Source organism: Rattus norvegicus, chromosome 9 (assembly GCF_021556685.1).
Source record: "Rattus norvegicus strain SHRSP/BbbUtx chromosome 9, alternate assembly SHRSP_T2T, whole genome shotgun sequence".
In the NCBI taxonomy this organism is placed as follows: domain Eukaryota; kingdom Metazoa; phylum Chordata; class Mammalia; order Rodentia; family Muridae; genus Rattus; species Rattus norvegicus.
The window spans coordinates 101949254-101973544 of NC_141542.1; the positions used below are offsets into that span (position 1 = coordinate 101949254).

Sequence of the window (24291 nt, forward strand, 5' to 3'; positions counted from 1 at the left end):
GTCTTTTTTTTTAAGCACCTGTGGAGTAGAGTGTTGGACTTGGCATAAAATGACATTACCTTGTACTTAAAGAAAAATATTTTACTAGGAAAAAAGAATGTAAAAACCCAAGCTGCTTTTGTTCTTCATGGTGTCTATGATTTGATGACTCCAAGTGTGACTGGGGAATCCCACTCATTTCCATTGAGTTTCACCTGAGTCTCAGCAGACCAAGGGGAGGTGACTGACATAGGCACAGTGGTGTATCCTTCCAAGAAGTGGCTTTAAAATCATACACGCCTTCGGAGGACACTGAACACTTTACAGATGGCTGCTTATGTGCTGTTGGAAGGGCCTTGGGCTGATGCTCTATTGTCAGTGTCTAACATGGTCTGTTTGTTCCTTTGCCCCCTCAGGCCTCAACCATGTTACGAGCATCCTTGGCACCTGAGTAAGTAATGGGTTTTTGGAGTTTTCATTAATTGTGTTCTAAAATTGTATTTACTTTTATTTTATGTGTATGGGTGTTTTGCTTGTCTGTCTGTCTGTCTGTCTGTATATAACCTCCATGCCTGGTGCCTGCAGAGGCCAAAAGAAGGTATTGGATCCCCTAGAACTGGTGTTACAGATGGTTGTTAGACACCGTGTGGGGCTGGGAACCAAACCCAGGTTTTCTGGGAGAGTGAACAATGGAGACATCTCTCCAGCTCCCAGTTACATCTGTATGTAAAACTGGAACTCAGGAGAGCTTGCTAAAATTCAGCTATATGCGGATATGAAAGCAAATACCAGTGATCATAAATTGTGCTGAACCAGAATTATCTTTTAATATGGATTCTTGTAATGTGGCATGAAAGAGCAAAAAAACCCAAAAAACAAAAAAAACAAAAACAAAAAAAAAACCTAAACAAACAAAAAACAAAGTTGTTGGCTTATTCCTGTGGTATTCTCTAGAAATTAATTCTTTCTTTAAAAAAAGATTTATTTATTTTATTTATGTGAGTATAGTCACTTTCTTCAGACACACCAGAAGAGGACATCAGATCCCATTACAGATGGTTGTGAGCCACCATGTGGTTGCTGGGAATTGAACTCAGGACCTTTGGAAGAGCAGTCAGTGCTCTTAACCACTGAGCCATCTCTCCAGCCCTAGTAATTAATTCTATCCATTATTCCATAGTCAGCAGCCATTTCAGGGTCTTAAGTCCTGTGTCTTCTGCTGGCTCAAGCTATGACCACATCCTCAGGATAGCTTTGCCTCTCCCCAGCCTGCCTGTTCCGATGACTTAGGCTGTCACCACAGAAGTGTGACGTGCATACCTCACTGGCTATGTGGCAGCAGTGAGGAAGTGGGAAGCTTGAAAGTGGTTAGTGCTTTAGCTTAAGCACTAGAGTAGGTTCTGGTTAACCTCTAAGCCAGCATATGGTGTGTGATGACTAAAACAGAGGTGGCCACAACCTGCCTGCCCACCTGCCTGAGTCTCCCTTGGTCTTGCCACTTAGAGGTACTACAGCTCAATTGTCATAAGCACAATGGATAACCTTGTTAGAAATCCCACCTCGGCTGCCAGCGATGGTGCTTGGACTCTTCCTCTGCCTCTGCCCCTCAGCTTCTTTATTGTGGCAGGAAGAGAGTGGCAGTAACTGGGCTACAGGCCTGACAGGAGGAAGATGGTGAGTCTGACCTGGGGACTGCACCGCTACACTGCTAGACAGTGGTTGTAAGCACTCTTTGGATGTTGGCTAGCAGTCTTAGTGATGTAAGGGCAGGGTCACCTATAGAAAACAAACAAGGAATGGGTTTGTGGAGGATGTTAAGAGAACATGGGAGGAGGCATGATCCAATTCCTTGATCAGTGGAAGAATACTGGGCCCGTTGGTAATACTCCTGTGGATACTCATACCTCCTCAAGGCAGTGTGCACAGTCACCGAGAGCCATTCTTTACCCTTCCCTCTGGAGGAAGCCCCAGTTGTGGAACAGCCAAACTGGGTTTTGCGATCGCAGTAGTTTTCTGGAGAACAAGGACTTGTTTACACTTTAAATTTTTTTTATTTTTTTGGTTCTTTTTTTTCGGAGCTGGGGACAGAACCCAGGGCCTTGCGCTTCCTAGGCAAGCACTCTACCACTGAGCTAAATCCCCAACCCCACACTTTAATTTTTTTTTTTTTTTTTTTGGTTCTTTTTTTCGGAGCTGGGGACCGAACCCAGGGCCTTGCGCTTGCTAGGCAAGCGCTCTGCCACTGAGCTAAATCCCCAACCCCTAAATTTTTTAAAATAGTACTTTTTTTTTATTGTATAGCCCAGGCTGGCCTAGAACTTACGATGTAGCCCAGGCTAGTATGGAACTTGCAGTGATCCTCCTGTCTCAGCCTCCAAATTAACCTTCATACCCAGCTTGTTATAATAATCTTGAGGTGTAAAAAACTATTTAAAAATTCTCTTTTGAAATGTATTTATTTTTGTGTATGTGTGTGTCCCAGCTTACATCACATGCATAGCTTGTAGAAGGCCGAAGAGGGTATTGTGTTCTGCGTTATGTGACAGTCAAAGAAAGAGAGGTACTCCAGAATGTAATTCAGGCTTAAGGCAGCAGGGAGGTCCAGCCTTGATGAACTGAGCCTTGATCAGCCGTGCAAAGATGTATTTATTGTTGCACAAAAGTTGTTTTTGGAGTGCATAAAACTAGTTCCTCAGGGATTGGGGATTTAGCTCAGTGGTAGAGCGCTTGCCTAGCAAGTGCAAGGCCCTGGGTTCGGTCCCCAGCTCCGAAAAAAAGAACCAAAAAAAAAAAAAAAAAAAAAACTAGTTCCTCATCCCAGAGCCCCTAATCTAATCTGTGTGTTTCCTGAAAGAACATCCGGCCCTCTGCAGCTCGAGTCCCTACAGTGTAGTGTTTGCCGAGGTCAAGCCATAGAGCCATCAGAAAAACAACGCTATAGGTAACAGAAAACAATCATTGTTTTCTACAAAGATTTCTTCAAGGCCAAAGTACTTCCAGAAAACAACCAGATACAGCAATTCTACTAGAATTCCTACTAAGGGTTCCCTGAAATTAGAGTCACAGATGGGTGTGAGCCACCATATTGGTATTAGGAATGGAACCTGTGTCCTCTGCAAGAGCAGCAGTGCCCTTAGCTGCTGAGCCAGGTCTCCATCCCCCGAGAAGACTTCCCCGTGTTAGCATTTTACATAAGCCCTGTGCAGTTAGCAATCTCAAGAAGTCACGTGGCTTTAGGGAGTTGGACTGATGTGCACAGCCTGTAATCAAGAGCCCAAGGTGGGAGGGTCAGCCTGGGCCACACAGTGAGAAACTAAAACAAACCTAGTATGTAATTTTTTTCTTATTATATAAGTAATTCATGCTTATTACAGAAAATTTGCATGTCATCCAAATCTAAGAAGAATTAAATTTAGCCTCATCAAATCCATCCTGCATTACAGGCAGAGCTGACGTGGTCGAGGCTGGGTGGGGGTCTGGACACTGGGATTCTGGGAGCCGAGCTGGGTGGCAGTTTCCTCAGTCTAAGCAGGTGTCTGGACGCGCACACAGGAGATGTCATGAGATGCCCTTTGCCTTTTTTTCTCTTTGAACTTGCGGTACTGAACAGGAAGTTGAAGGATGTCCCATTACTGCCCTCCCTGGATTATGAGAAGCTGAAGAAGGATTTGATTTGGGGGAGTGACCGCTTAAAAGCCTTCTTGTTGCAGGCTCTGCGCTGGGTAGGTACCTTCCCCTTGAAGTTAAAAACAAAAAACAGACAAAATGCCAGCACTGCTTTTCTTGGCTGGCAACCTGGTAACTTGGCTGGTGTCTCATAACCCCTGTTCCAAAGAATCCCTTTCTGCTACCTGCCATCACCAGGACCTGAGGTCAAAAGCCACTCCTCCAAGTATGGGAGCACATGCCTCTACTCCAGCTCACAGAGGGCAGAGGGAGCTAGAGTTGTATAAATTCAGGGCCAGCCTGCTCTACACAGCAGGAGCTGGGCCAGCCAGGGCTACATAGTAAGGCCTTGGCCCCATTGTGGCACATTCTATATTGTCATCAGTTACCGTTGCCTTCATGTGTGTCGGGGCCTGCATTGCAGTTAGAGTATGGGCAAGCCCAGCCAGTCACAACTCCAGAGAACCCTGGGAATAAATACTGGTCAATAGCCACACTGGGTAGGCCTCAGGACAAACACCTACAGGCCTCATCTGGGTTCCTGTTCCTCCTCAGTCTGCGTTGACCACTTGCAGCTTGGGTCAATTTTCAATCATTCCAGACCCCTCTACATTTTTAAGTTATTGAGGACCCTGAAAATTTTTGTTTGTATGAATTTTATCTTAACAGTATTAGAAAATTAAGACAGAAAACTTAAATATTTGTCATTCCCTGTAGAATAAATAAATGGCATGTTAGCATAAATAACAATAGTTGTTTCCCAGACAACAAAGTGAGTGAGAGGAACATCAGTGTTGTGCATCTTTGTGCCTGTCCTCAGGGTCTGCTCTGGGAGACTTACCAGTCTCTGATCAAGGATATGGCAGAATGGGGCTGGGGATTTAGCTCAGTGGTAGAGCGCTTACCTAGGAAGCGCAAGGCCCTGGGTTCGGTCCCCAGCTCTGAAAAAAAGAACCAAAAAAAAAAAAAAAAAAAAAGGATATGGCAGAACCCATCTTGTTAGTGTGAAAATACACGTGTTCCCTCTGATCCCATGAAAGAGTTTTGGGGATGCCAAGAGTTCTCTGAACCACACTTTGAGAATTATTCACCAAAGCCTGTCACCAAACAATCCTTTCTAACTCACCCCAGAGTAGTGTCAGGCTCTTTTGTGGATCCCCATAGTTCAGAAAACCCTGGGACCTTAAAGCAACATTACCACCCCTGAGTAGCTGTAGTCCTCATGGTACTTAGCAACTGGTGGTGCATCCTGGCCTGGCCTCACTGGGAACTGTGAGGAATACAGGGGGCTCAGGGGGAGAGCCCTGTGGTCTCTGGTTGTAGTGACCTGTTGACCAGGTGGGTGGGCAGTGGCCATCCAGGGCTGCGCGCCCCTGGTTTGCTTGTGTCTACTCATGTTACCACACTCACCCTGCTTGCCCGAGTTTGCTACCCAGCTGCGTCTCAGCCTGTACACTCCCTGGGCCTCTTGCTGAGAAAGGGCCTCCCTTAGGGAGATAACTGCACTTTCTCCAGATAGTCAGGAAAGATTACGATGCAGGTGTACGATGACTTGCTTTGCCTTTGTTTCTCTCCAGTTCCCCATCCAGCTTCATGGTGCCATAGTTAATTCCCCCATGTGACATTTTCAGCAGAGTCCTTTAGCAACCTACAGCAGTCTTCTGTTGTGATCCGGTCAGCTAGCAGTTTCTCCCTCCCACTAAAAGCCTCTCCTTCCTCCTCTGTGGTGTCTATTGGCTCTGGCCTGGCCTTTGCCCATGCTACAAACCAGGATGTGCCAAACACATCACATTGCCCTTAGGCAGAAGCAGATTCTGAACCTCTGGGTGTTTATTTTCCCTGAAAAGTGAGTGCATTTGCTCATGTCACAGCTCTCTCCTGTCCTAACACAGACTGCCACGTGCAGCATGGGCAAAGGCCAGGCCAGAGCCAGTAGACACAAAGACAGGAAGAGGAGAGGCCTTCTGAGGGAGGGAAGAGCTGCTAACTGACCAGCTCTCCACTAAAGAAAGGACTAGCAGGACTGTGCCAAAAATGCCACTTGGGGAATTACTGTGGGGCTACATACTTCCCACCAAAATTCTTCCCTTGTGGATATACATGAATTCCTAGAGCAACATAACAGATTGAATGCCCTCCCATACTCCAACCAGCAAGCCAGCCTCTCTCCCGTCTGCCTCCCGAACCCATTACCCATTGCTTATGAGTCTCTAGCAAAGGGTCATTAAGAGCTTTCTACAGGTAGCCTGAACCCCACTCTCTGAGCTAGACCACACCCTCAAACACACACGAGCACGTATGCACACACACACACACACACACTCACTCACACTCACTCACTATCTGCCCCGCTGGTTGACCGTCTGCTCAATTTTCAGGACCCAACTCTTCCTAGGTAGGAATTCGTGCTTTTGTTTTTCTTTGTAGCGCTTGACCACATCCCATCCCGGAGAGCAGAGGGAGACAGTCCTGCAAGCCTACATCAGCAATGACCTCTTGGATTGTCACAGCCACAACCAGGTGAGTAAGAGGTGCCAGGCCTTCCGTGGTAGGAGGGCTTAGCAGACGTGAGGCTTTGGTTTCTCTATCACTGTGTGTGCTGTGCTCGCCCGGCATTTCCTATCAGCTGCTTGAGTGTCTGTTCATCTCTTGACCTACTTCTACTTCAGTTCTGGAGAAGAGTCCCAAACAAGCCAGGTGGCCTGATGGCCTCTGCCCCTTTTCTGTTAGTTTCCCTTTCCTCCTCCCACTTGAATGATGGTCCATTTGGAGAGTTCATGGCTGCTGTTGCAATAGAGAGCTTTGTCAAATGCTACAATCTCTGTAGCCCCGGAAAGATTAATTCCTTCAAACCCACTATGTTATTTGGTGTCTTGGTGTTTTGGTTTGGTTTTGGTGTTGGTGTTAGGGTCTCACAGTGTCCAGGCTGACTTCAAATTACTGTGAAGGCTGGAGATGGCCTTGACCATCTGATCTTCCTGCATTTACAGCCGAATGCTGGGATTGGAGGTTTGTTGCCTGGACCTGGCTCACATGGGGTCTTGGGGATGGAAGTCGGGGCTTTGCAAATGCGCTACTAGACAAGACCCCTACCCACCGAGTTCACCCTCAGCCCTGCTTCCTTTCTAGTTATTTAGTTATTTAGCTATTTATTTATTTATTCATTCATTTATTTATTTTCTTGCTTCTTTTAAGAGGGGATGGTTTAGAGTTCTCTGAAATTATCAAAGAACTTGCAGGGTAGGATGACTCCTTGGTAACACTAATGCCGGGTTGTCATGACACCAAAGTGGCTTGGCCTGTTCAGAAGGGAAATTGCGCTGTCTGGCTAGTTATTCCTTCTTTAGTAGTTCTCAAATTTAGGGTGTAGCATTGCCAACTTGAAGATCTCATTAAGATTTTACAGCAGGCAGGGGTGGTTCCAGGCTTTAATCCCAGCACTCGAGAGGCAGAGGCAGGTGAATCTCTTAAGTCTGAGGCCAGCCTGGTCTACAGAGAGAGTTCCAGGACAGCCAGGGCTGCACAGAGAGATCCTGTCTTCAAAGCAAAACAAAATAAAAACAAAACTTGTGCTGGAGAGATGGCTCAGCTGTTACAGGTCAGGCTCATAACCAAAGACAGAAGAAGGAGAACTTTTCAGCACATTAGAAGTTTCTAGGCTGCAACCCCTTTCCTTTCTTAAAGAAATAGCGAATAAGCCAAGTGCACCATTAATCCCAGGCTGAAGGAGGCAAAAGTCCAAGCTAGCCAAGGCTATGTAGGTCATGTGTCAAAAGAAAAAAGGAAAAGAGAAAGTAAAATAGTCACCATCCCAACTTTAAAAGAAATTATAGGGGTTGGGGATTTAGCTCAGTGGTAGAGCACTTGCCTAGGAAGTGCAAGGCCCTGGGTTCGGTCCCCAGCTCCGAAAAAAAGAAAAAGAAAAAAATTATAATATAATTTTTAGAAAAATAGGAAAATGAAAATTACCATCTTAGCTGTTTTTGGAGGTGGGGTGGGATGTTTTTTGTTTTGAGATAGGATTCTACTTTGTAGCCCTGGAACTTAGTATATAGACCAGGCTAGCCTCAAACAGAGTGCCTGTCTCCAGAGTATACCAGCATGCCTAACCATCTAACCCATCTTTAAAAAAAGAGATTTGTTTATTTTGTGTGTATGTTTTACTTTGTGTGTATGAGTGTTTCACCTACACATATGTAAGTGCATTATGTACATGCCTGGGTACTGCCATCCAGCCAATCCAGGCAGCAGCAGTGTGGAGCAGCTGGTAGTGTCCACAGAGAAAAAGGATGCAGGCTTGGGCTCAGCTCACCCTTGTCACCCTCAGAGCTTGGGACCTCCTGTTCAGGAGCTGGGCCTGCCCATACTTGAAATGGGTCTCTCCACATAAATCAAGATATTCCCCATAGGCACTCCCAGAGGGCAGCCTGATCTAGAAGCACTACATTGAGACTCTTCTCCAGTGACAGTTGACAGTTAGAACTAATCTCCACATATTGTGAGATTGGTCTTGTCAACCTGACACAAGCTGAAGTTATCACAGAGAAAGGAGCCTCCCTTGAGAAAAGGTCTCCATGAGACCCAGCTGTAAGGCATTTTCTCAATTAGTGATAAAGAGGGGAGGGCACAGCTCATTGTGGGTGGTGCCATCCCTGGGCTGGTGGTCTTGGGTTCTGTAAGAAAGCAGGCTGAGCAAGCCAGGGGAAGCAAACTAGTAAGTAACATCCGTCCATGGCTTCTGCATCAGCTCCTGCTTCCTGACCTACATGAGTTCCAGTCCTGACTTCCTTTGGTGATGAACAGCAATGTGGAAGTGTAAGCTGAATAAACCCTTTCCTCCCCAACTTGCTTCGTGGTCATGTGCAGGAATAGAAACCCTGACTAAGACAAATTGGTACCAACACAGCGTGGTATCCCTGTGACAAGCTGACCATGTTTTTGGGAGGACTGTGGAAGGACTTGGAACTTTGAGCTAGAAGAGCCATTGAGATGTTAAGAGTTCTGTGGGATGTTCTGTAGGATCTTGGAAAATAATGTTGAAAACAGTGCAAAAGATGGAGGCCTGGCTTGTGAAATTTCAGAGGGAAGATTAAAGACTCTTTTCTGGGCTGTAGCTATTTTGATTCTGACTATTCTGTGGTTTTGGTTAGCTCGGGCTGACGAATCAGCTGTGATTAACGAGATACCAGAACTACTAAAGTGAGACCTTTGCATTACTGGGACTATTGATTCTGGTCAGCTGGAGCTAAGAAATTAGTGGTGATTCAGAAGAAACAAGCATCATTGAGGTGAAATCTTCTGGAAAGTGTTTTCTGAGAGCACAAAGGGGCTATGTTCCAGAGATAGCCAAGATTGTACCCCATATTGCAGCTGTACTTGGTAATGTGTAAGAGTCACCCAGGTGGTACAGGTTTTGAAGGAATGAAGGGGTCATGAAGAGCAGCTGAGGCTCAGCACTGAGAGAGGCCATGGAAGGCCATTGGTGAAGGTGTATCCTCAGTTGCAGTTGATGACCCAGGACTGAAGGAGTCATGCAAAGGAGTTGAGGCCTGGCACCATGAAGAGAGCCTATGAGAGGCTATTGGTGAAGCCAAGTTGCAGCGGAAGATAGCAATATTTTGGAGATGCCAGTACCATGAGATGACCAACAAGAACAGCAGCAGCAGCAGAGTACAGGCATCTGGAGCCTAGAAGACAAGGTGTGTGCTACAAAGGGCAGAGCTGGAGAAATGACCCAAGCCCTTGGAGGAGCCCATAAGATTGTGAGTGGATCCCAGACATTGGACAGTTAGAGTTTGATTTCACTTTTGGTTGTGACTGTGTCCCAATATTTTTCCCTCTTGAAGGAAGAAAATATTTTAGTGGAGCCCACAGTTAAGAGACTTTGAATTATAAGAGATTGGATATTTTAAAGGGATTGAAATTTTAATATGTAAGAATTTGTAAAGACCGTGGGACTCTTAGAGTTATTTAGATCTTGGGGATGAATAAGTAAGTAAGAGATTGAGGCTCAATAGTGATGTGCTTGTGTGAAAAGTTGACAAGGGGTTAATTGTACTGGCTGGCTTTGTGTGTCAACTTGACACAAGCTGAAGTTTTCAGAGAAAAAAGCCTCCCTTGAGGAAATGCCTCCATGAGACCCAGCTGTAAGGCATTTTCTCAATTAGTGATTAAGAAGGGAGGGCCCAGCCCCTTGTGGGAGGTGCTATCCTTGGGCTGGTGGTCCTGGGTTCTATAAGCTGAGCAAGCCAGGGGAAGCAAGCCAGTAAGTAACATCCCTCCATGGCCTCTGCATCAGCTCCTGCTTCCTGACCTGCTTGAGTTCCTGTCCTGACCTCCTTTGGTGATGAACAGCAATGTGGAAGTGTAAGCTGAATAAACCCTTTCCTCCCCAACTTGCTTCTTGGTCACGATGTTTGTGCAGGAATAGAAACCTAAGACACACACACACACACACACACCAACACACCAACAAAACCCAGGTTAAGAGTTAATGCATGTTAGAGGCCAAGAGAGAGCTGTTTGGAAGGTTGTCCCCTGGGCTGTGGAAATGTTGCTTCTGGACTTGGTTACCTCTTAACTACATGCTCACAGTGAATTCTCTCTGGCTATACCCTGGTGACCTGTAAGTTCTCTGTACTGTTATGCTACAGAGGAAATTTGCCTAAATAAAGATGATACAAAGACAGTTGGCATCTTGAGGGTGGCACATAGCCCTTTTATTCAACCTGGTTCAGTCGGAGTCCTCTGTGTCAGGTATGGGCTACCGTTCAGGCGCCTCACTTCTCCAAACTGCTGTTAACTCTTCCTGGCTCATCTCTCCTGAACTGGTGTTCTCTCTCCAGCCTCCTCCTCTCTGAACACAGTGCTTCTGAATACACACTACTGCTAAGTTACATTATGGCTACTGTTTTTTTGTTTGTTTGTTTGTTTTTAGATTTTATTGTTTTTATTTGTGTGTGTGTCTGCCAGTATGTATATGCACCATGTGTATGCTGTCTGAGGAGGTTAGAAGAGGGCATTGGATCCCCTGGAATTGAAGTTGTTCATGGTTGATAGCTGGCATATGCGTGCTAGGAACTCAACTCTGGTTCTCTGCAAGAGCAGCAAGTGCTCTCAGCTGCTGGGCTGTCCCTCCAGCCTTGCAGCCATTGGTTTTCGAGAGGGTTTTGCTATAGCCTAGGCTGACCTCAAAGTGGAGATTGTCCACTCTTGCCTCCCAGGTGCTGGGCTGACGAGCCTGCGCTTTCACTCTGACTTCCTCTCTGTGTTTTCCAACAACTTCCTGCTGGTGTGGACCTGGTGTGCCCAAGGCTGAGACACTCTGCTACCCTCTTAGGATAATACTCCCTCCCTGCCCCTGTGCTGGGAGGTCACAGGGGTAGCACAATGCCCTGTAGTCGCTTTGTTTCTGTCTTTTGTCTGTCTGTACTGTCCCCGGCTTTGTCCATCGATCTCCACCTTTTGAGGAATGAGTGGTAGAACTCTGGGGCTTTGTCCTTGCCCAGTATTGTCATGTGATTGATCTCAGGGCCTGTGTCCTATTTCTGGAACTGTGCTATTAACATTTCTTACGGTATTTAGTCAGTTCTTCAGGATTTGTGCCTTTTTAAAAAGTCCATTTGGGGCTGGGGATTTAGCTCAGTGGTAGAGCGCTTGCCTAGCAAGCGCAAGGCCCTGGGTTTGGTCCCCAGCTCCGAAAAAAAGAAAAGGAAAATAAAAAAAAAATAAAAAGTCCATTTACTATAGTCCTGTCATGTTTGAAGGGGGCTGAATTAAATGTGTTTCTCTCATCTGGAAAGCCAGCAACTGTAGCAGCCAGAGGCACCCTGCTGTTCTGGTTGCGGGTGTACTGTGTGGCCAACCAGGCAGAGGGGCATCTTTCCCTTCCCCACCTCCTAACCTGTTTCTCTCTCTCTCTCTCTCTCTCTCTCTCTCTCTCTCTCTCTCTCTCTCTCTCTCTCTCTCATCGGTTGTTCCCTGCAGAGGAGTGTGTTGCAACTCCTGCACTCCAAGAGCGAGGCTGTGCGGCAGTACATGGCCAGGCTCGTCAACGCCCTGGCATCCCTGGCTGAAGGTGAGATGTCTTTTCCTAAGCAGAGCAACCCTGGCAAAGCCACCCGGCATCCCTGTAAAATGAGTGTTTTCCAGGACTGCTTAAAGTAGCCCATGTCTCCCCATTTTATTTCTAACATATCTTGAGAAAATTAATTCTTATGCCTAAGTTTCAGAGCAAATTTTCTTGCCTTTGGAGTTTATTTTATATAAGATTTTATAACTTGTATTTAAATTGTTTTTAACTGCATGATAGGTAATACTATTTTTTATAATTCCTAGTTGCCAATATAAGCTTGGTGAAATAAGTAAAGCTTATTCTAGGATTCGAAATATATAAAAATAAATAATAAAACATTGTCCCTGTGGAACACCAAGCACAGCCTATCTCAGTTCTGCTCAGCTCTAAGCAGTAGGCGTCTTTATTTACCAATCAGAAACAACTCGGGGGCAAGGTCACACAGCATCACTCACATCTAGGCCAGACTCTCCTCTCTGGTCTTGGGGGCCTGCACTTTGCATTATAACACATAGCAAAAGACCAGACCTCAATACAGGGCCCTTACGAAGTGACACAGCTCAGCTAGTAAAAGCTCTTGCTTATGCCTGGTGACGTGATCCCTAGGACCCACTAGCATGTCAGATGTGGATCCCAGCATCCTAGGGTGAGCTGGGAGGCTGAGACAGAATTGTTTGTGGGACAGCACTGTACCGGAACAAGAGAGAGCCTGCTTCAGAATATGGTGGAAGGAAAAAACTGACATCTGAAAATTGCCCTCCATGTATATCCCACACCCACACTCCCCAATTCACAGATGTATCCATTTCACACATTCCCAGCATAGTTTCCTTAGATTCTTATTTGTTTGAAAACTCAATTGTATGCCACCACACCCAGCCCCATTTGAGGTATTTTTAATGTGAATAAAAAGAGTTTTCAGGTTGTGAATGCATGATACTCAACAAGTTTATTTAATTCATTACTCTGTTCATTTGGCAAACAATTATTACAAGCTAGCATATGCACTGAGATCTATTCATCTAATAATCCTGTTTAAAATTACTATCTGTCAATGCAGAAACCTGCAAAAGGTTAGTAGTGCCTTTATACTTATTAAGGTGTCCCAGGTAGGGCCTCCATCAGGCCCTGAGCATGTCTAGAAGGAACAGCAGAGGGTGGCAGAAGCATTTATTCGCTACCTCTCTGTGAAGGCCAGGGGCTCACACACAGCTCCTCTTTTCTCCTTGGAGGTCCTTCAGGGTTAGATGTCGCACACCGTGACAGTGGCTTATGTTCAGCTCACAGGAAGAAAGACTTTCTATTGGTTATTCCATCAATCTATCACTGATTGAGTAAGCTGTTCCGAGACAGGATCCCCCTGTGTGTGTACTAACCTGGTCACAAACCTGCAATCCTTCTGCCTTGGCTCTCTAAGTACTGAAATTTCAGGCATGTACCACCACACGTGACTCAGAAAAAACCACACTTTAATGGTTTCCTCTAGAACTTTCTAGTGTACCCTGTGTAGAGCTTTACTAGAGAGTGGCCTTGGCACACATCTTCTTAGTCCTTTCATCTTTCCTATGTTCATCTCTGGCACATTGTTAGGTCGCCTCTACCTGGCCCAGAACACAAAGGTGCTACGGATGCTGGAGGGAAGGCTGAAGGAGGAAGACAAGGATGTCATCACGCGTGAGAATGTCCTCGGGGCCTTGCAGAAGTTCAGCCTCAGGTGAGGGCCATCCCATTGGTCAGGCTCTGACTTTGAGCTCAGGCTGGTGTGTGTGCGTGCGTGTGTGTTGTTGTTGTTGGTTTTGTTGATGTTGTTGTTGAACCACCACTCACTTATTACTCAATTCTCATGACGTCATGGGATGCACATGGCATCTTTCTGCTAACACTTAGGAGTCAGATGACTTTCCAGACTATAGTGGAAACTTCTCTCTGATCTAAGCTCTGCTGTTCAAGGCTGTGGGGGATAGAGGAAGACAGTACAGTGAATGTACCGTTGCCTTCTTCTAGCTAGTATTGGGCCATTAGTGCCAGCCAGGTGCTTGGCTTAGGGGTAACCCCATAGTGAAGCTGCTTCCCATTATATGTCATGTGACCAGTAGTTCTGTGGGAGTCTTGGCCCAGACCAGGCATGACTTGGAACTTAAATGTCACATGCCTTTTTAAAAAAAGTATTTCTTTTTAAATATGTTATGTGTATAAGTATTTTGCCTGATTGTATGTATATGTATATGTGTCCTCAGAGGCACCTGTAACTGGAGTTACAGATGACTGTGAGCTATCATGTAGTAGCTGGGAACTGAACCCAGGTCCTCTGGAAGAGCATCAGGCGCTCTTAACCACTGAACCATCTCTTCAACTCCTCTCGTTCATTTTGTACCAGATCTAGTGTGGTCTTAGAATAGCTTAGGTGTTCTAATGAGAGGCAGAGGCAGGTAGAGCTGTATGAGTTTGAGGCCAGCACGGTCTACATAATGAGTCCCAGCCAGCTAAGGCTGCGGAGTGGAACATTATTTCCAAAATAAATAATTTTATTTTTTGCATAAGCCAGTTCTGCCTGTGTGCATGTTTGTGCAACATGTATGTGACTGGTGCTACACATATTGGAGGGCATCTGATTCCCTAAAACGGGTTACATATGGATCTGAACCATGATGTTGGTCCTGAGACTGAACATAGATCTTCTGCAAAATCAACAAGTGCTTTATGGCTGAGCCATCCCTCCAGCCCCCAAAGTCCCCATCACACATGGACAAGCATGGTTTTCACAAGTTTGAAGAGTTCTGCAGCCATCACAACCTAACTGTAAGGCATATTTCACATTTACTTACTTATATGTGTATACTGTGATGGTCAGAGGATGATTTGAGGGGTCTGTTCTCTCCTCCATCATGTGGGGTGCAGGGATGACTCAGGTCATCAGGCTTGGCTGCAGGTTCCCTTACCCATCAAGCTGTCTCACCAGTCCTTAAAGCGTTTCTATTACCACAGAAAGAAGTCTCCCACTAACTGTTGTCATTCTCATTCCACTCCCTGCCCTAGACAGTCACCAATATCCCTTCTGTAGCTCTACCTGTCTTGTGCATGTCCAGTTCATGGAATCATATAAGATGTAATCACTCAAGTCTTCCACCCCAAATTGATTGTTTCAAAGTAGTATTTCTGTGAGAAGTTGCCTAGGTCAAGCAAACCAAAGCTGTTGACAACATTTACATATTTGAAGTAGCAGTCTGCTAATTTTAGACATTGACAAAGAGTTTTTCAAAGTGGGAGGCCCTCTTACTGCTCAATTTTTCATTAAACTATTGTGTCCTTAAAAGGTAAAGGATTTTTATTGTCCCCGTTGAATGGGCTTCACAATGGCTGTTCCCCAGAGTCTGTTTTTCTTAGCTCCATTTGACCCCTATTTGCACCGTGGGCCGCTCGGCCATGAGAAGACTCTTGCCAGCTAGTTCATCTAATAAGGTTGTTCCTCTTAGGCGGCCTCTGCAGACGGCGATGATTCGAGATGGCCTCATCTTCTGGCTGATTGACCTACTGAAAGAGCCCGACTGCCTGTCCGACTACACACTGGAGTACTCTGTGGCTTTGCTCATGAATCTCTGTCTCCGAAGTGCAGGTTCACAGCCCCCAGTAATCCACCCACACCCATACCCACATCCACACTCCCTGGTGTGGAGCACAGATAGGCAGAGACCTGCCCACGTGTCTACATCCCCACTGAGTCCAGTAGAGCTTGCTTTCTGTCTCCCTCCAGGACAATTTAGGACAGGGCTGAGTAAAGCATTTCTAGCTAGCTATGAAGCTAGGAGTCCCTTGAAGCCAGCACACTGGGTTAACCATGGAAAGCTTTGTATGTATGCAGTGCCCTTCTGGAGGGGAAAGGAACTCCGTTCCCATCTTGTCTCATCTTGGTTGCACTTTTCAAACAAAGCAAGTGTTATGATCCCTGCCACTGAAGACAGAGGTGTCCTCCCAGCAGCCTCTGGGATTAAGTTGGTGGCAGAAGCGGTGACATTAAATCATGCTGCCTGCTCATTATTCTCCATCTCCTGGAGATGGAAGTTCACATGGCACCACAAACTGCTGCCCACCCATTGGGATGTAGCTCCGTGGATGCCTGCCTAGCATGCACAATCCCCAGCACCACACAAACTAGGCATGATGGTGCCTGCTTCAAACCCCAGCACTCAGAGGGCAGAGGCAGGTGGATCAGGAATTTAAAGTCCTCCTTGGCTGTACAAGTTGGAGGCTAGTTGGGCTGCCTGAGACCTTGCCTCAAAAACAAGAGCAAATGCAACCCCCTCCCCCACAAGCAAACCAAAATACTTACCTACTCAATGGAGATGGGAGTTTTAGCTTCTGAATACACACATCAGCCCTCTCAGACACTCTGTCACCTGCCTAGGAGATGTCTTAGATGATGCTTTCCAGCTGGGCTGCCTCCATCCCCTAGGGTCTGTGAGAAAGGAGGGCAAGAAGCCGGATGGTGCAGTTGCTCGACAGCAGTTCCCACCTCAGGGTCCTGTTGTGAGCCGAGCATGTGCTGCTGCTCAGCCCTCTGCTCTAGGAATAGTCTGTGTGGAAGCCCCAGCTGTCAGCATGCTTGTCAGATCCCAGCCACCTTTCCCTGTCATCAGCTTGCTTGCAGTGTGGTGATGTCTTTGGTGATAAGAATGTCCACCTAGCCCATCATACTCTGACTGTCCTCAGGACCACTACCAGCTTCTGAGTTCTTAGTTTATGTGGGCTTACTTAACTTTGCAACTCTCTTTGGAGCAGATGCTAATACTCTATTTTAGTCTGTTTGAGACTGGGTCTTTCTCTGTAGCCCTGGCTGTCCTGGAGCTCCCTATGTATACCAGGCTGGTCTCCAGTTCAGAGATCCCCCTGGATTATAAACATGTACCACCAAACCCACCACATAATAATCCATTTTAAAAAGGAGAGAACCGAGGCCTCAGTGACATAAGGGACCAGCTCAAGGTCACATGGCTGGTGCTCACCTTCTGACATTCATTTTACATCGCCTTGCTTCCCACAGGAAAGAACATGTGTGCTAAGGTGGCAGGACTCATGCTGAAAGTTCTTTCGGATCTCCTTGGCCATGAAAACCATGAGGTACTCAGGCTTCTGGCCCCTGTGGTGGAGTGGGGACTATAGTGATGACCTGGGTGCTTGTGACCTCTTACACAAGGGGCTGTTGGGCTGTTGCTGCAGTAGACCTATATTCCTTCCTGGTTTTGAGAGTGTGTGTGTGTGTGTGTGTGTGTGTGTGTGTGTGTGTGTGTGTGTGTGTGTCCATGAAGGCCTGGTTTTCATGTTGGGTTCCTTGATTGTTTTCTACTTTATTAACTAAGGCAAGAACCATGAGAGCACAGAACCCAGAGCTTTCCTGTTCAGCTAGTCTGGCAGCCCTGATGACCCCTAGTCTCTGCCTCCCAAGTGCTTCTTTATAGGCACCACCATACCTTCCCAGCTTTTATGGGTTTGCTCTGAACTCAGGACACTCTGCCTGCATAGCAAGCATCCTATCCATTCTGAGCTGTCTCCCAAACCCTCCTCTGGCCATTTTGTAAGTGATTACATCTTGTATAGCTTCTAACATCTCATGCCTTATTTTCTAGTGCTCTGCTCCCACTGAACCAGCCAGGTCCTTGTCCTACCATACTTTCTGATATCATGTATCCTGGCTGCATTCTTACCCCTGTGCCCTCTACTGTTCGTGCCTTCAAAGTAGCTCTGGTGGTTTGTTTGTGCAAACTTAATTTGCATAAGAGATATTGCAACCTAGGGCTCATTGTTGACAACCTTCCCTGGCATCTAGGGACTTTTCTGTTGCTTCATAGGTCTCCTATTCTCAGCTTCACTACTGCAGTACTCCCTGGTTTGCACTGTGCCCTGGTACATATCTTATTTCTCGTGGGCAGTGCTTTGATGGCTTTCAGATCCACTACAACAGTTGTCCTCTGTGACCGCTCCATAGGTGTCCCATGGAGCCCTAGACTAAGCTTCCATGCGATTTGTGGCCCTCAGGGCTACCAGCTCAGGTTGCCTTCCAGAATGACTCAATTGCCACCACAGCTGGTGTTATTGTCTAGCTATTTTAAAGTAGGACAACAAATTCACAAAAACGAATAGGTACAAATGATTCATCTCTCACTTCTTTTTTACAAATGTCTTTGCAGAAAATAGTAGCCCAGCCTGGCCAGAACCCTCTATGTAGCTGGCCTCAGTCTTTTGATTCTCCTACCTCAGCCTTCAGAGTGCTGGGGTGATAGCATCCCTTTGCACCTGCAGCTGAAGCCTCAGCCACAGGTAGATATGTCTTGACAGATCCAGCACAGGGCATCTCTCAGCAGGCAGGCTTGGCAGGGTTCTTGGGTCAAGAGGAGCCCCAGGTCGCCATGCATCTATTCCCATTCCAAGCAGGCAGCTCTGGTCTAGTTCATTTCACACACAGCTGCATCTCCTGACTGACACTGGCAGCTTCAGCAGGTGACATTAGATGCCCATGACAGTTCCCGGAGAGCCTTTCCTGCTTCCCACTACAACAGCCGAGTTTTTCACTACTTCAGTCCTGGCTTGATTGCTCTCTGGGACTGTCTTCCTTGTATTCAACTCAGGCAGTGAGTGCTACAGGAACCACATTCTTCCCTTGACTTAATGAAATGCAAAGGAGTCAGTTCACATCATCAGTGTTGCTAATGCACTTGCTTAAAAGCAATAGAGTCCTTGTCTAGTATGTGTAAAGCCCTGCCTTTGATCCCCAATGCTCCATAAACCAGGTGTGGTGTCTGAAACCTAGGACCTGGAAGGTAGAGGCAGAAGAGTCAGAAGTTCAAGGTCACCATCAGCTCTTCTTGGGACAAGCTGAAGCAACATGTCTCGGAAGAAAGGAAGGGAGGAAGGGAGGGAAGAATACAAATACATACGTGTATTTTAGAAGCTGGAAGAGTGTTAGCTGCAGCAGACAAAGGTCATGCCTATGTACCCTGTGTTAGGTAGCCCTGGTCTTGAAAGATGAGACCCAGAGCCATCAGAAGCAAGGTCCACATAATCGTCTGCACGCTAATATCAAATGGAACAGGCTCGAAGGCTCAACCTTACCGCAATTGGATCACAGGGCAAGCTTTAGAAGTGGGTCTGGATTAGAGACAATGTTTCCTTGGCTCTGTCACTGGCGTCCAAGGACAGTAGCAGCCGACGTGGGAAAACAAGGGCTCTTGGCAATAGCGCTGGGCAAGCAAACCCTGGGAGCAAAGAGCAGACACCATGGTGATTCCTGAGTTTCTGCTCTGAGTGACCAGGATGCCAGAAATCACGAGTTAGGCGGTGACACCCAGCAGGAAGAAGGTCCAGGGGGGACTGGTGGATTTAGGTTTGACTTCAGTTGCAGCGTCCCAAACGAATGGAGGCGTCTCCCATGAAATGTGTGTTCTGGGTTCTGAAGGACGGGATACCAGCCCTCCCTGAGCCAGACTGTTCTTAAGTCTCACTTCTGATAATTGAGTTGTACAGTATTGGAAAACTTGCAAATGATTTCTCCTTTTTCCTCCCCTCAAAGATCCAGCCATATGTGAATGGAGCCCTGTACAGCATCCTGTCTATCCCGTCCATTCGTGAGGAGGCCAGAGCCATGGTAAGAGGGTGTCCTGAACTGGGCATAGTGGCGCACAAATGTAATCTCAGTACTTGGGAGGAGGATTGCTGCAAATGTGAGACCATTCTGAACTACATAGTGAGTTTGAGTCCAGCCTGGCTCATGTGAGATCTTCTTGTGAGATCCTGTCTCTCAGAAAGGAAGAACAAAAAAGCCCTGAGTAATTCACAGGGATCTCCCAGGACTGTGAATGAGTCCGTACCATGAGGAGAGAGCTGCCTCCACTTGCTCCAGGGCAGACTCCCCAGAACTGTACACACAAGATACACTAGTGGTTTCTCTCAAGGAAGAATCTGTTGCTTTCCTCAGAATCTCATGAGGAAATGGTAAAAATCATAAATGGTAAAAAGCCACAGTGTTGGGGAAATTCTAGCAGGCTTAGTTTTGTAATGTTGGAGGTGTTTCTTGGCAGCTTCTAAAAGTGCCTTGCACCACAATTACTGGTAAGAAGAGTTTTACTTGCTTTATTTACCTTTCTGCTTATGTTTGAAGTACAGCCACCACGGCTGAGTGATTACCGCCTGATTTTGAGAGGACAGTTGTTTCCAAAGCTAGCCAGCAAAACCACCAAAGCTTTGACCTTTTTTTCTGATGCCACGTGAAACCAGAGTAACTGTGTACATATTAAATTCTGTGGTGAAGGGATTAAATGTGTTTCCATACTCAGAACACGGGAGACCACAGGAACATTCCGCCTACTGGTTTTTGTTTTTGTTTTTTTTTTAAAGAGAATTACTAAATCTTTAGTTGTTTATCTAAAATCACGTCAACAGTTAAACAAGACATGATTCATTTAAGAACCATCTGTATAAACACACCCAACAATGGAACTAAATTGCCTTCCACATTAAAACTAACTAGTATTGAGCGGTGGCAGGATGCCTCAGTGGGTAAAGGCACCTGCCACCAAGTGTGACAACCTGAGTTCTGTTCCAGGACCAGAATGCTTAAAAAGAGCTAATTCCTGAGAGCTGGCTTCTGGCTTCCACATACACACTGTGGGTGCATGCACCCAGTAGGTGTACCTAGTGGTACTCACTGCTCTGTCTGGTACTGGGACAGGTGCTTCCTCCTACTTAACCTGCTCAGAGGCCCCTGAAGGATTGACTGTAGTTGTGTCTGTTTCCTTACCGGTGACTTGGGAGTAGACATCTCTACCTAGAGTCACACTGTCAGGGGTGCACCCATCCTGTGTTTGCTTCCAGAGCTTTCCACACCTGTGCTGCAGTGTCTCACACCAGAAATTAAAACCTCTCCCCCTTCTCTTCCCTCTTCCCATCTGTCTCTCCTGTTTCCCAAACCACCAGGAGTGAAATCAATGTGGCTTTATTGACTAAGAAAGCACTCTACCACTAAGCCACATCCCAGCACTAACACAGTCTTGAGTCTAGTGAGAAATCTGGCCATATTAAATTGTTTCCTCTCATCCTAATACTGTCATCTCAGTTGGTACAAGCTGAGCGTCCCTAACACAAAAATCCAGACTACAGAGGCCAGAGTCCTGGCTCTGCAGTTCAGGAGACTTGCCGCTCTTCTTGAGGGTCCAATCAGTTCCCCATTACACACATTGGGCAGCTCATACCCACCTGTAACTCCAGCTTCCTCTTCTGGTCTCTGAGGGCACACCTACTCTCACATGGATGACACACACACACACACACACACACACACACACACACACACACACACATTAAATCTGTAAAACCTATGTGTCATCCTAAAGTGTGCACGAGAAGAGAATCAGTGATGAGTGTATTTAATAACATTCCAGTCAATTAAAAAAAGTGTGGAATCTATCATGTTTCAAAATCAGAAACTTTTTGAGCACAGACATGAGCCATAGATGGAAAATTCACACCATGAAACCATTTCAGCTACAAAACAGGTAGGGTAATGCATGGTCCCAGCATTCAGCAGACAGAAGCAGGAGGATCAGGAGGCCAGTGTGGACTTCACAGTGAGACTGTCTCAAAATAGCACCTGACTGAGAAAGGGTATGGGTATTTATGTTGTAGACTACGTAATATAGATATCATATGTAAATTATCTTGAGGCTACATATTGAAGACACATGAAACAGAAACATAAATTTTGTTTAGACATGGGTCCCATCCCTAAGATACCTCTTATTATGTATATGCAGATATTCCAAAATGTAGAAATTGCAAACGTTTCTGGCTGTGCATTTCCACTAGAGTAGACTTGGCCTTTGTTTTCACTGTTTAACTGTAGCTGGGCTAAGTTCCTCTCTTCTGCTGCTTGGCATACTGTGTCCTCAGAGGCATCTGAGTGGCAAGTGATGAGCCCCTGTCCTTCCCAACCCCATGATTGTCCACGGTTATCTGAAGTGCCCAGCTATTGCTTTTAGGATGAAATATGAGGTTTTGTTTATTTTTGGAGGCAGGGTCTCCCTCTAGCCCAGGGAAGACTAGAGCCTTTGGTCCTCCAGTCTTGGCCTCCTGAATGCTAGGATTACAGGGTGACATGTGCTGCCACACCCAGAGGATACTGTTATTTTTTATGCTTTCTCAGTTCTATAATTTAGATTAAACATTACCTTCTATATGTGGTTTTAAAAGCTATATGTGAGATTTTTCACTGGCGTGTTTTCTGTGAGGCGTCCAAGCAATCCCCCAACTACACGGGCTGAGATGTTTGCTTTCCACGCTCTCACTAAGCCGGAGATGTAAGGATAGGCATCAATTGAACTCAAGTGATCTATAAAGATATGAGCAGATCACAGAATTGCCTCTGCAAAAAGAGAGAGAGAGAGAGAGAGAGAGAGAGAGAGAGAGAGAGAGAGAGAGAGAGAGTTGTAAGAGTTCTTTGTCTCTGGCCGTACCTAAATTCTCAGTAGCCATTGTGGTTAATGGCATGTTGGGGTCTAGCACCTGACTGTACCCTAATGATAGAGACCCCTAACTCACCCTCGTGGGGAAGTGGGGAGGAGACCGCTGCATGAGACAGAACTGTTAGCCCTTCTGGCAGCCAAGGACTAAGGCAGACTGTGGTGGAGGACTATGGGATGAGCCCAGATGTCTGACTGGCCCCACAAGAGCTGCCATGGTCTCTCAATCCTTTGAAACACTCTGTGCTTGCCTCCAAGACACCCATCAGTCTCCTCTGTTCCAGACTATTCCTCAGTGGTCTACTCAGTCTATGCTTCTGTCTCATCCTCCTATGGAATGCTGTCCTCCAAGGTTCTGGTCCAGCCCTCAGGTCTTCTCACTGTACCCATGGGAATACCTCCTTTACTCCAGGGCTTCAACTGTGCTCTCTGGCATGAGCTACACCCATCCCCCCCCACTCACTCACCCACTGTGGCATCCCCTAGAAGATGCCATTGATTAGGTCTGACTTGCAAAAATGAAGTGCACAGCTTATATACAGTTGCATACAGGATTTACATTTTGACAGACACAGACATCTGCATAAGTAGTCCTAGTAATATAGCTTGTCTTTGGGAAGAGTTGAGCAATTTGAGTGAGGTAGCATGGGGCCTGACTCAGGGAGCTAGAATCACAGTCCAAACTCCATGTGATCCAAGCTATATGGACTACCTTTGAGTCCGTTAGAACTATTATTGCCTCAGACCAGGCTATTTGTAAAGAGAACATAGCTAGGCATGATGGATCTCAACTTTAATCCCAGCACTTAGGAGACAGGCAGGTGTATCTATAGTGAGTCCCAGGCCAGCCAGGGCTGCATACTGAGACCTTGTCTCCAAAATAAGTAATAAGTAAGTAAATAAATAAAAATACAATAAGGACCATACTAGCTCAGGTCACCACAAACTCAAGGGCAAGTGTTAGGCATTTTGATGAGTGTTTTGCCTGCTAGTGAGCCAGCCTTTCTGAACGCCAGTTGTTCTGTTTTGGGTTCATTTTTAGATATGCGTCCCCTCTTGGTGCCAAGATAACCTTGTTTGATCCAGCACAGTACATGCACACATTCCAGTGCTGTGGGGAAGGAGGACAGAGAGGGGTTGCACTGTGCTTATGTTAATTTCTTACTTCTAAGTTTGCTTTAGTCCTCTTAGAGTGGAAAATTCTGGTGTCCTTGTGTTACAGTGCACAGTATAATAACTATCATTTTGTGTAGTTTTATGTGTGTGGATGCTTCACCCGCATGTATGTGTGTGTACCGTTTGTATACCTAGTGCCCAGGGAAGCCAGAAGAAAGCATAAGACACCCTGGAGTTAGTTATAGACAACTGTGAGCTGCCATGCTGGCCCTCAAACCTGGGTCCTCTGTAAGATGAGTAAGGGCTCTTAACAGACTCTCTCCTACCTTATCACTCCGTCTTTAAATCTTTAAGTAGGCCAGATAGTGGCCCATGCCTTTAATCCCAACACTTGGGAGACAGAGGCAGGCAGATCTCATTTACATTCAAGGCCAGCCAGGCTGTATTGTAAGACTCTGCCCACCAAACCACAGAAATGTGTGTTTATTTGGGTGGTGGGGCAGCATGCACACAGTCAAGTCTTTAGGCGTTGGTTCTCCCTCCTTGTTTTGAGGCAGCGTCTCTTGTTTCTGCTGCTTTCCTTCCTGCTCCAGCCTTACAGTCCTGCCGCCTGTTGTTCACGTACACGCTGGCCACACCTGGCTTTTCCCGTGGGCTCAGGGGCTGCAGTCAGGTCACCCAGCCTGCGCAGACGGTGCTTTCCCCCTGCCTGGCCAACTCCCTGGTCCCGCCATCTTTCTTCTGATAGGATAGGAATCTCAACTAGTTGAAGAAAGCTTCTATTTGTTTAAAACATGTGGTTCAGCTTTTCAAAGATCATAAAGGACCCTAAATTCAGAGGGCCGTGTGTATAAACTTAGGGGAAACATAGAAAAGAAATCCTCTCCCCAAAGTACATTCCCACACTAAAGGCAATGGTGTAAATGCACCCTGAGTGCTGGCATACAGGCA

General features: G+C 46.3%; 1 protein-coding gene across 24 annotated transcripts in view; it reads left to right on the forward strand.

The window, feature by feature from the left end:
- The window catches only part of Armc9 (armadillo repeat containing 9), a 125705-nt gene that overhangs the window by 35427 nt on the left and 65987 nt on the right, over positions 1–24291 (forward strand). For all 24 annotated transcript variants that reach the window (XR_015628588.1, XR_015628590.1, XR_015628589.1 and 21 more), the window contains 8 exon segments: positions 396–430; positions 3590–3701; positions 6073–6165; positions 11632–11722; positions 13310–13433; positions 15193–15332; positions 16758–16834; positions 19281–19355. Coding sequence is in view for 17 of the 24 variants with exons in the window: in NM_001398574.1 (NP_001385503.1) it covers positions 396–430; positions 3590–3701; positions 6073–6165; positions 11632–11722; positions 13310–13433; positions 15193–15332; positions 16758–16834; positions 19281–19355 (747 nt within the window). In the remaining 7 variants the exon portion in view is untranslated.